The sequence below is a fragment of the Lontra canadensis genome, unplaced genomic scaffold (assembly GCF_010015895.1).
Source record: "Lontra canadensis isolate GAN:19392208 unplaced genomic scaffold, GSC_riverotter_1.0 scaffold68, whole genome shotgun sequence".
Classification (NCBI taxonomy): Eukaryota; Metazoa; Chordata; class Mammalia; order Carnivora; family Mustelidae; genus Lontra; species Lontra canadensis.
In genome coordinates, this window is record NW_022631062.1 from 10,682,273 (window position 1) to 10,693,894 (window position 11,622).

The 11,622-nt window shown below is 67.0% G+C and overlaps 1 protein-coding gene across 1 annotated transcript in view; it reads right to left on the bottom strand.

Annotated features, from left to right (window-relative positions):
• Positions 1 to 2,871: 2,871 nt before the first annotated feature.
• The window catches only part of AKAP17A (A-kinase anchoring protein 17A), a 9,233-nt gene continuing 482 nt past the window's right edge, over positions 2,872 to 11,622 (bottom strand). The window contains exons 2-5 of the mRNA XM_032880250.1: positions 8,898 to 9,675; positions 8,289 to 8,437; positions 5,062 to 5,302; positions 2,872 to 3,829 (exon numbers count right to left, since the gene is read on the bottom strand). Of these exons, the coding sequence (XP_032736141.1) occupies positions 2,882 to 3,829; positions 5,062 to 5,302; positions 8,289 to 8,437; positions 8,898 to 9,659 (2,100 nt within the window). The 5' untranslated portion in view covers positions 9,660 to 9,675 and the 3' untranslated portion in view covers positions 2,872 to 2,881. The remainder of the gene's footprint in view (positions 3,830 to 5,061; positions 5,303 to 8,288; positions 8,438 to 8,897; positions 9,676 to 11,622) is intronic.

Here is an 11,622-nt window from a genome sequence, read left to right on the forward strand (position 1 = left end):
TGTCCACTCCCGCCGACGAGCCATCACTGGCCCCTAAAGCGCCTACAGAAAACAGATTCCTTAGGATGTAAGTGGAAATACCGGGACCGTGGAGAAATCCCACCCCAAGTCCTGTAGGGGACGGGGGTGCCAACCCAGGTGAGCCCAGATGCTGTCCTTCGTGTCAGTCCGCGGTGACCCGTCTCACCGCAGAACAGGTGTGGGGGGGGGGAGCAGCTCAAAACCAGGCACTCGGGTTCTGGGTCCGCTTTCGGGGTGATGTCGCTGTGGGGCCTGCCGAGGTGCGTACTGCAGCACGACAAAGTACCTTTGCCCTTCAAAGGGCAGAACGTGGCCTGAGGGGCACCCTGTAGCCTCAGCTGCGACCCTTTTCCTCCTGACACGCTGTGATGTTGTGGGGGGGCGGCTAGGCCTCCACCGTCAACCGTAACGGACCCCCCCTTCCCAACACGTTCCTCTGTTCCCCATTTGCGTCTACAGAGACTTGAGAACGAGGAAAACCACCCCGAGTAAAAAGGAGCGTCACGAATGACCCACGTCCGTGCTCCCAAGACAGGACGGTCCTCAACCTGTAGGCGCCCGCGAACAGCGAGCGCAAGCACACGAGGCCGACGCTGGCAGGACGGCGAGGACAACGTGCTCCAGCGCTGACGGGGATGTCAGCGCAGCCACAGTCACCCCCAGACGCAGCAGGCCCACGGCGGGGAGGGCGGAACGGCCTGGACAGCACGGTGACCCGTCCACCCTCCCGGGCGCTCAGGGCTGGGACGTCCATGAAGAGCGGGGGAGGGGGTAATGGAAGCCCAGGTTCCCAGTAGGTCTTCCCCACCCTGTAGGTCTGGCGCTGGCCTTCTCCAGCTTGCCTGGTGTTCTCCCGATCCTGCACCGCCACATGTATACATCCCATGGTCCCCGAAGGGCACACACTGCCCAGTTACACGTCCCCTGCCCTCTCTCCGTAACCTCTTGCCCCACGCGTCGGCTTCTTCCAGGTCGACACCTGTGGCCAGAAGCCCCATCCCCAACCTTGCTCTCTGCAAACCTCTATCACGTCGTGCCCAGTCTGAAGTCCTCCTACCTGCCCTTTCCAGGTTGGAAGGGACCCGGTCCACGCATTCATCTCTTGTACACTAACACCTCCCGGGCCACCCTGACTCCCTGAGCCCATAACACACCACGTCTGTTCCCACTGTCCAGACCAGCCTGGAGAACAACGGTCACAGAAACCCACCTCCCTGAGCTCAGGCAGAAGCTCCCCGCGCCCCAGAGACCTACCCCCCGGCCTCAGAGACTTCCCAACACCTGGTCGCAGGATGTCCTGAGCCCCCGACGGGGCAAAGGCTCAGAGCTGGGCTACAGGGGTCACGACGGGATTTCTGGGAAGCCATCCAATCCCTGAGCATCCGAGGACACCCTGCAGCCTGGCCTCAGCAGGCAACAGACCAGAAGGAAGCCGCGCCACACAAAGACAGCCGCGGGTCTGCGGTGTCCACCCTGGTCTGGGACGCGGAAGTGAGCTGGGGGGCGGGAGGCCCGCGGCCCGCGGTCCGGGCGCGGACCAGATCTGCGTGCGGGTGAAACGGGGCCGGCCGGCGGCACTGCTCCGGTGTGGGGTCCCAGCAGCAGTGCCGCCCCGACCTGCTACAAGTCTAGGTGAGACAAGGACCACCCATACCTTCACTCACCTGTAAAACCTGCTCTTTGGTTTTAAAAATGCTGCTTTCGTGAACTTGCTAAATTGAGCTCAAAGGGATCACTTCGCAGGACCCAGGACTCTCCTTTTTCACGGGGTTATTTTACAGGGACGACCGCGCTGTGAAATGCGTTGTTGCCTGTCAGCGGTTCTCAATAAAGCCCGTGTTTCAATCAGTTCCCAATCTGCCAAATTAGGCTCCGTTCAGTAACAGCCCAAAGAGCTCAAACAAACAAAAAAGAGTACGGAAAATGTCAGTTCTTTGGAAAAAGATTTTATTCCACAAAAATGCAAACTGGAGTAAACACCGTCTTTCCTAACGCAAACATTACAGCTATTTTTAAGTATTTCTTGAGCTTCACTTGGAGAAGCAAATGATTATAAAATTTAACAAGTGTTTAAGCCTTAAATCTGTTTGAAATGTTCCAAGTAAAAATAATTTAGCAAAACGGCTTCTTAAAAAAACCACACACGCTAACCTCGCCTAGAAACCAAAGCTCCACACCGACCTTCCTTGATGCGTAATGACCAGTTTGCAGCGCGGATGCTTCCCGAGCGAAGGGGCGGGACACCGAGCCGGACCGCCCCGCACGCACCGGGGCTGGAGAGGCTGCACGGGCGAGTGCTGAGCTCGAGGACTTGCCCGGTGCCACACGGGACCGCACGCGCCAGACCACCGGCTTCTCCCGCCATCCCGCCAACCGCGCTTCCCAATCACTTAAAATTACAAAAGGAAAAGGAAACAAAAGCGCCAAGGCGCGGCTTTTTCAAATTTTCGGGGCCCTGCGGGACCCCGGCTGTCCGTCCTTCACAGTCTGTCCCCAGACGACGGGCACGTGCGTCCCGAGCAGTCAGTGCACGCGGGGGCGTCTCTGGACGGGACAGAAAGGCCGCTCGGCCTGCGCACATGTGTCACCGCTGCCGGCCAGGGCGCCTCTCCTCTTGGAGACAGACCAGTGACGTTAAAGCTATCGGATCAACAGTTTCGAGGGAAAACTAAAGGTAGCGACTGCGGACGGCGCGCTCGAAGAGGGCCAGCGGGTGTTGACGAAGGAGACGCGGGACGCGTGGCCCTCCTGCGTGGCTGGCTCCTGGGCGCCGTGCTGCGCGGAGGCCGGGCGGAAGGGGAGCGGGGAAGCGCCACAGTCCCGATCTTCGCCCGGCAGCCGCTTGGGACACCACCACGCATTACCTGTTCCAGGTGCTGTGGTGCCGGCTGGGGGACCCTGAGCGCGACCTGTCTCGCTCGCTGCGGCGATGGCGGCTACGCTTCCGGCCCGAGCCGCCCCTGCGGTCTCGGCTTCTCTCCCGGCGGCTGGACCGCTCTCTGCTGTGCGACCTGCGGGACCGGCTGTGCGCCGGGCTCGCGCTCCGCCGCGGAGGGCTGTCGTCCTGGCGTGAGCGCTTCTTGTGCTGCCGCCGCTCCTTCCGCGGCTGCCTCCCATCCTCCCGACTGCCCGCCCGCCGCGGCCGGCTCCTCTCCCGCTTGTGCCGCTCGTCCTCCGCGCGGCCCCCGCTGGCCCGGCCTCGGCTCCCGCTGGGCTCCCGGTTGCACTTGTCTTGCTCGGAACGGATGTCCTTTTTAGGCGCGTTCTGGTCCCAGGCGGCGGGCAGGCCCTTGGGCTGCTGGTTGTTGTCGGGAATGCAGGCGAGCACGCCGGGGCACCTCTTGTCCGGGGAAGCTTCCCCCGCGGCGGCGAGGCGAGAATCGGGGCCTTCCTTGCACGGGGCCTCCTCGGGGACGCTCCCGGTCCCGTTCCTGGGCGTGCCGTCGCTCTCCGGCCGCGGCGGGGTGTCCTTCGGCGTGTCGGGGGGCGGCTGGCCCCCCAGAGGGTGCAGGGCGGCGGCGCCCACGCAGCCGGCTGACACGGTCTGCAGGATGTCCAGCACCGGCTGCAGGAGCTGCGCGTGGGAGAGCGCGAGCTCGTCGCGCGCGCGGGGGTCATCCGCCTTCTTGCTCAGCAGGATGCTCAACAGCCGCTCCCGAAGCTCGCGCTCCTTGCGCTGCAGCCCCAGCGCGCGCTCCTTCTCCTCCTCTACGCGCCGCAGCTCCGCCTCCTGCCGCCGCCGCCGCTCTTCCAGCTGCTGCAGCCGCAGCGACGCGTCCTTCCGCTCCTGCTCCTGCAGCTTCGCGGCCTACGGCACAAAGGGGAAGACGCACGTGGACCTCTGGACGCCCCCCGCGCTCTGAGGAGGCGCTGGGTTTGCAAGGTCCCCGAGGCCTGGGGGATGCGGGTGGACGCTCCGGCCGGAGCGCGGCCCGCCCGGTCCCGACCGCACCCGGGCCGCCAAGCGTCCGAGCGAGAAGGAACCCCGTGGCGAAGCGACGCGGCACAGCCCCCGGGGCGGGCATTTTGGGTGGGGCCCGACCTCTCCAAGGCGCGCATGGGGCCTGCTGGGAGGTCGCACGCGGTCACCAGCTACGGGGAGCTGAGATGAGGCGGACACACGCTGCCGCTGCCGCGGCCGCCGCGGGAGGTGCGGGGCCCGGCCTGGGTGCGCGTCTTCAATATTCACCATGAAACAGGAGCTGAGCTGCCGCGTCTCAGCGCGCCTGCCAGTCTCCTTCCCGGGGACTGATCACAACTGTAATTAGACAACAGGTTACGGGGTCGCCCCGCGCCCCACTCCGTAGGCGCACGCGGCCTGCCCGAGCACAAGCAGCGCTGGGCGAGGTCCCCGCGTGGCCCCGGCCCCCGGCTCGCAGGAGTCACCGGCCGGGCCTCCAGAAGGAGCGGAGCGGGCAGGAGGAACGAGGAGATGCTCAGCTCTGAGACCCTCATCCATCGGGAACCCGCCGAGACACGCGCGGTCCACGGCTGTGGAGGAGGGACGTGGCCCACCCAGGCTCCGTCTGCGCCCTCAGCTCCCCACGGTGCCAAAGGGCCCCTCTATCGCCAGGCTCAGCCCACACCCTCCGGCCGCTCCCGGCCACTGGCTTTCGGGGTCGCAGGAAAGCCCGCCGTCCCGCCAGCCCCAGGCAGACCACCTGCAGGGGGAGGAGAGCCACGGGGCCGGGGGGCCCTTGCTGAACTCGGCTGCTCCCTGGGTCCACAGGGAAACAGGGACCCTCCGCCCCTGCTCCCCAAGGGCACGCATGTCACACGGATTCAAAGCTCTACGAGCTCTGCCAGACGGGAACATTCTAGAACCTGGACCGAGGCAGGAAAGCCCCAGACACCAGGAGACAGCGTCCCCGACTGTACTGATGCTCATTGTTACCCCGTGGCGGCAGCCGACGGCAGGAACGGGGTGGTGACGCCAGCCGCGGGTCAGAGACAGTGGACGGCGGCCGGAGTGGAGGCGGCGGCTCCCAGGCTGCCCGACAAGCCCGCCCTGCGCGCCCCGCCCACCCGCGCGCCCCGCACCTTGGCCCTGCTGAGCAGCTCCGCGATGAGGCGGATGGACTGCAGGTTGCGCTGGGCCAGCAGCAGCTTGCGCTCCTCCAGCCGGATCTTCTCCTGCAGCTGCTTCTGCTCCTGCGCCTGCAGCTTCTCCAGCTTCTTCTGGCTACGGCGCAGCTCGCGGTCCCGCTGCTTCTGCTCCCGCCGGCGCAGCTTCTCCTCGCGCTTCCGCTCCCGCTCCAGCTCCTCCAGCTGCTTCTGTTTCCTGCGGGAACACGCCGACCGCTCCCGTGAGCGCTCCCGTGAGCAGGGAGCAGCCGCGGTGGCGCGCGGGACCCGGCCACGCGGGGGCTGCACGCCAGGGGACGGCAGGCGTGTCGGAGCGCGGGCACGCGCGGACGTTTTAACCTCGTATCCCCCACTCGGGCTCCGCTCAACCCGGGGAACCGGAGAAGCGGACACGCACGCAGACCACGCGTTTTCAGAACCTTCGGAGGGGCGGTTCTGCCGACCAGCCTGCAGCCACGGAGCAAACAACGGGAGGGTCGGACGCAGAAATTCTGGGTTTCAACGAGGCCCACCAAGAGCTGCAGAGGCCCACGACGGCCTGGGATCCTCCTGCCACAGCGCCAGCCGGGACGGCCAGGCAGGACTGACCCCCTGGGGCCCCGACATACAGCTTCTGCCACAGAGGGGAGGCGGCACAGGAGCGGGCATGGGGGCAAAGCCCATCCCCGGGGCAAGGACAGGGGGTGGACAGGGCACTCAGGACACGGTCCAGCGCCCGCAGGACGGCAGCCCATGGTACACCGCGGGGCACGCGCTGCAGACTCACTGCACACGGCCGTCAGCTCAGACACCGCCTTCGGCTCAGGACAGAAGGGCTCAGCCTGCACACAGTGCTGGCACATGCCCCCAGGGGCACAAAGCCCATCGCTGGGGCTCCGCAAGCAGGCGGTAGGGCGCCGCGGAAACAGCAGGATGCACGTGTGCCCAGTCCCAGACGGAGTTCTGGAAGCATTTTGCTAAGGGAAAGACTAAAGGCAGAAAACTGTGTACCCTGGGATCCTGCCTGTGTGACATTCCAGGAAAGACAAAGCCACAGTGACAGAAACCGAGGACAGCGTGCCCGGTGGTGTCTTTCCTAGACTGGGGGTCCCTAAGAGTGCGCTCTCCAGTACGGAAATGGTCATGTCGCCGAGAGGAACCACCCGGACACGTCAGGTTGTTATAAACCAAACCCACGCCCAAGGCCACCGATTAGATCCTGTTTCTGGCAGGGGGAGGGGTCCCCAAAAAGAGGATCGAGATGCAACCAGAAGAGCTGCAGAGACCCCAACAGGGAAAGTCTGCAAACCATGGGGTATGTTTCCACGGCAACCTCAACCGCACTCTGGCCTCAAAATAGGTCAAATAATCAAGACACGGGACAGTGCTGAAAACCGCCCTGAGGAGACCGGACGCACGAGGGGAGAGCTCTGGGCCCAGGAGGCAGCCAAGACCCTGTAGAGCAGCCCCACAGCCAGGGTGACGACACGTCGCGGAGAACACGCACCCGACAGGACACACGAGGACGCAAACCCCGCGGTGGCCCAGCAAGTACTCGGCCAAGCGTGGGGCCGGGCGCTCCCACTGGCCAGCGGGACAAGGTGTGGGGCCTCCGCGGGCACGGAGAGCCGCCCAGTGTCCAGACCCCACCGGCCCCGAGAGCCGCAGGTCCGAGCAGCGTAAGGCGTCCTGCGGGCGGGCACTGCTCTGAGCAGAGGCGGAGCCGGAGGCCCGGGGGCTGGTCGCCTGCCAGAGCGGGACAGCCACCAGTCACGCTCCACCCGTCTGAGACTCACAAGCGGCCAAGTGAGCACGCGCCAGTGACCGAGGCTGGACGGGCACCAAGGCTGCGCGAGGCCGGCCCACACACTCAGGCCGAGAAAGGGCCAGGACAGGCAGTAGCAGCGGGCTCTGTGGGCCGGCCTGGCCCCCTCCCCTCCCAGCCCTCAGCTCTAACGAGCCCTCGGTGAGCTCAGCAGAAGCACTGGCTGCAGCCCGAGAGCCACCGCCATCCGGAACCGTCAGTGCTCATCACGCCTCCAGCCCAGACAGACGGAGCAGCCTGTCCTCTGAGGCCAAGTCCCTGCTTCTTCCGGGGTTGAAGGTCCAGGACAGGGTGCCTCTAGGGAGACCCCGGTGCCTCCTGAGAGGGTGTGGCAAGGGGCCCAGGTGTGGGGGTCACAGTCCCTGCTCGGGGGGACAAGGCCTGGGCTGCCGTGCTTGCGACACATCAGAGGTGTGACGGAGCCTCCCGCCTCGGCCTTTCCCGCTCCGCCCCAGGAGCCCACGGACACAGGAACGGGGGCTCAGGGTAAGACCCCCACCACCGGCCGGGGTGCAGCGTCTGCACGAGGAGCCCCAGGCGTGGGCCGCACTCTGGGGCTAGGTCTCCCGTCCCAGCCACGCCCCACAAGCGGCGTCCTGCCGGGCCACCAAGGCGCCTCTCCCTGGCAAATGACACGGAGCCAGGGCAAGAGTAACGCACGTGGTGTGCACCCACGGCCCCACAACTGGACTCGAGAGCGAAATCTCAGTCCAGAGTCGCCTCTGCATCCGGGTCCGAGTGAAGGCGCCCCCGGCCGCAGGGGAAGGCGGACTGCCCTCCGCGCACACGCAAACCCCAAGACCGCTAACGGGGAACGCGGCCCCATCAGACGCGTCCTGCCTGGACACCCGGCAGCACACGGAACGCAGACCGCTGGTGGGAAACACACCAAAACCTGCGAACAGACGCGCGAAGACCAGCAGGGGTGGCGGAACATGGAGACCCGCCCCACAACGAGGGAACGCCACGGCTGAGCGTCCTTCCACAGCACAGGAACGGGGACGTGCAGCGACAGGGACCGCGCGCGCCCCCCACGCCTGAGCGGCCCAAGAGCCCAGCGACGACCGCCTGGCCATGGAAACCGCTTCCCCTGGAACGCGGCCGAGGTCACCAGGCGTCCCGTCCCCGTCGCGAGCGGAGTTTCGCCTCGAGTGCACGGCGGCCCGGACATGGGACGCTGTGCAGGGACAGCGCGGCACAAGCCTCCAGTGGCGCGTGCATGGAACACACGTCCCAGACGTGCACGGAGACGCACGCACAGAGATGGGCACACGGAGACGTGTGCACGGAAACACGCGGACTCAGATGGCACGGGGACGCGCGCACGCAGACGCGCGCACGGGGACACGCGCACGCAGACGCGCGCACGCAGACCGACCTCTCCTCGGCACGCTGCCGCTCCTCCGCCTCCTTCTCGCGGCGCTTCTGCTCCTCCCTCTGCTGCTCCAGCTCCTGCAGCTTCTGCCTCTCCAGCTGCCGCTTCTTAATGGACGCGTCGCTCAAGTGCTTGGTGGAGTCGAAGGAGACCTTCGGGGGCAAACAGCACAGAGCACACTGACCCGCGAGTTCGCCTCAGACCCGCGGCCAGCGCTGCCCGACGGCAAGGGACGCCCACGTTCCAGAGACCCCGCACTCAACGGCGGGGGCACCCGGGACATGGGGCCCTGACCCCTGGGACGCGTCGGAGCGCTCGCAGCCACTTGGCAGCTCAACACGGAGCTCCCCGGACGATCCCAGGGGGAGCGCGCAGCGACAGCGGCGACTGCCTGCTCCGACAGTCTGGATAGAAGGTCCCCATTATCCAAGAGAGCGTGTCCCCTCCCGCAAGGAGGACCCCACCGTCCCCGCGGACCAACGCAATAGGCCGGCCGCCACGCGGCCTCCGCTGCACGAACGAGGGCTGCCCACCGGCCCGCGGTCCCCGAACCCGCCGCGGGACCTGCGCAGACGGTGCCCCGGGCCAGGGCCGGCGCCAGGCCGGGCTCACCTTGATGTTGCAGGCCACGGCCTTGCCGTCCTCCCCCTTGTGCATGAGCTTCATGCCGCGCAGGGCGCTCATGGCCTGGATGAAGCCCACGTACTCGCGGTACTGCACGTAGGCCTCGAAGTTCAAGTGTCCCCCGAAACTGAAGGTGTGGAAGTTGCGGCCGGTCATCTCCTCCCGGTAGGGGTCCAGCATGGGGATGTCCACGTTGCGGATCTCCCCGAACTTCTCGAACACCTTGACCAGCACCTCCTCGCTGGGCTTCTCGGAGCCCGCGTCCTTGAGGGCGAACCACCTGCAAGGAAGGCCCTCGAGGTGGATGGTGTCCGGCCGCTCCCCGGGCAGCGTCTCGTTCATGTCCTTGGCGTCGCGGAAGAAGGAGTCCCAGTCGTGGCGCGTGGGGAAGTCGATCTTGAACTCGGCGGCGCGCACCTTGAGGATGTCGGAGAAGCCGCTGAGCTTGATGGTCTTGCCGTCCAGGCAGGCCAGGAAGGACTTGACCAGGCTCTTGTTCTCCACCTCGCCCTCGAAGCGGATGAAGTCCATGGTGCTCTTGGAGATGCGCAGCGTGGAGAACTGGTGGCTGTGCACCATGCCCTTGAGCCGCTCCATCACCTCCCAGTTGGAGATGGACTTGCCCGGCTGCTTCAGCTGCGGCAGCGCTACGCTGATGGTCATCTTCGTGATGGGCTTCAGGTACAGGCCGTACGGGGCGCACAGCTCCACCGCCTCAGACGTGTCGTGCACGATCGTGGCCGCGGCCATAGCCGGGACCCTGGGCCTGGAACACCAACGCGGGCGGTCAGGGCAGCGGGCCTGGGAGACGGGGGTGCCTGCCCGCCTCAGCCAGGAGCGGGGCTCGAGCGCACGGACGCCGCCGTCTCCCGACCCCGTGTTCTGTGCGGCTGTGGGTTGTTCTGTGGGTTTTTCTGAATCAGAGAGAAGAGAAACCCGGGCGGGAAAAAACTGCCAGGGCGGGCCTTGGGTCACCCAGCGCGGCGGCAGCCCTCCCAAGGCCGCGGAGGGAGCGCAGCTCCCGCTCCCCTGCGGAGGGAGAGGCGGTGAGCCGTGCAGGGCTCCGCGGGAGGCCGCGGACCGGAGGACTCGGGACAGGAAGGAACTCAGCTGCAGACGCGGGACGGTCTGCGCCGGCAGCGGCCCTAAGGAAACAGGAAGTTCCTGGCCACAGTGTCCGCGTCGACAGCTCGACCGCGGCTCATGTTCCCTCCGCGTCTGCCGTAAATAACACGCGGAGAAGGGCCCGAGCAGCCTGCGCGCTCCCGTGCGCACCTGCCCTCCTCCGGCCCTCGTCCTGCCCTCCCCGTCCTCCGAGGCAGCACCCTCCTACTGGTCCGACCAGTGCCACTTCCGGAAAGCCCAGCTCCCGCAGGCACCCAGACAACACGGGCGGCTGCCGCCCCCGCCCCCTGCCGGGAGCTTCCCTCAAGGCCCGAGGCTCAGCCTGGGGTGGCTCCCGCACACAGGGGCTGGTGCAGGGCAGAAGGGGCACCTGGCTGGGTATGCGGGTGAGGGGCTCCCAGACTGGAGGCTGCTACAAGGCAGAAGACACACCTGGGTGGGTCTAGGGGGTGGAGGGCCTCCAGACGGGGCTTCTGCAGGGCAGGAGATCCCCCCCAGCCCAGTCTAGGGGACTGAGGGACTCTGGGCCTACCTGTGACCCAAGACCTCCTCCCAGCCGGGCTCCCATGGTGACAGCTACCCCTAGTCCAGGCCCCCCCTTCATCAACCTTGCAGCCCGATGACCTCCAGCCCCTCCAGCTGCCCCTGGGCCCACACACTGGCCTCCACTGGTCAGGGCTCTCCACAGCCCCCCGGCACCCTCAGCTTCCTCCAGCCCCAGGGACAACCGCAGTCCCCCACCCGTTTACCCTTTATGACCCGCAGCAGCCCCCAGGACCGCCCGGGGTCTGTAGGGGCCTCTGTGCCCCCAGGAGCCCCAGATCCCTCCGCCGGGGAAGGCCTCTGCTTCCACCCCCAGGATCCCTGCGGACCGCAGCTCCCCACAGAACCTGACCCTTGGACACTCCATGCCCCCCCCCTTGCAGCCCACCACCGTCAGGGACCCGAGCCCACAGGAGCCCCCCGAGCCCACAGGAGCCCCCCGCTTTCCAGCCTCCTAACCGGGGGCCACCAGTCCCAGAGACCTCACAAGCACCAGCTCCCAGAGTCCCCAGCACCCCCATGCCCCACCCTGATACCCCCACCCCTAGCAGACCCCAGCCCCCCCATCCCCCACCCTCCCACACCCCAGCTCCCCTTCCTGCCCCTGTGTCCCAGCCCCCATCCCAGACCACTGGTTCCAAAGACCCCGCAGGCAGCAGGCCCCGCAAGCCCCAGGGATCCCCGGCCCTCAGAGAACACTGGCCGTCCTGGACCCCCAGCTCCCTGGAGCCCCGGCCTTCACAGCCCCGTCCCTGGCCGCTGGCCCCAGAGACACTGCAGGCGCCAGCCCCCCCCCGCCCCCCCCGCTGCAGTCATCCCCAGCCCTCACGTGCCCCAGGCTCCCCAGAGCTCCCAGTCTTCAGACACCCCGGCCCCTCACAGCCCCCACAGACCCCGGCCCCTGCAGCCCCCCGGAGACTCTGACCCTCGCAGACCGCAGCCCCCCGAGCCCCCGACCCTCGCAGACCTCGGCTCCCCAGAACCTCCTGCCCTCAGACCCCAGCCCCTCACAGCCCCCACAGACCCCGGCCCCTGCAGCCCCCCG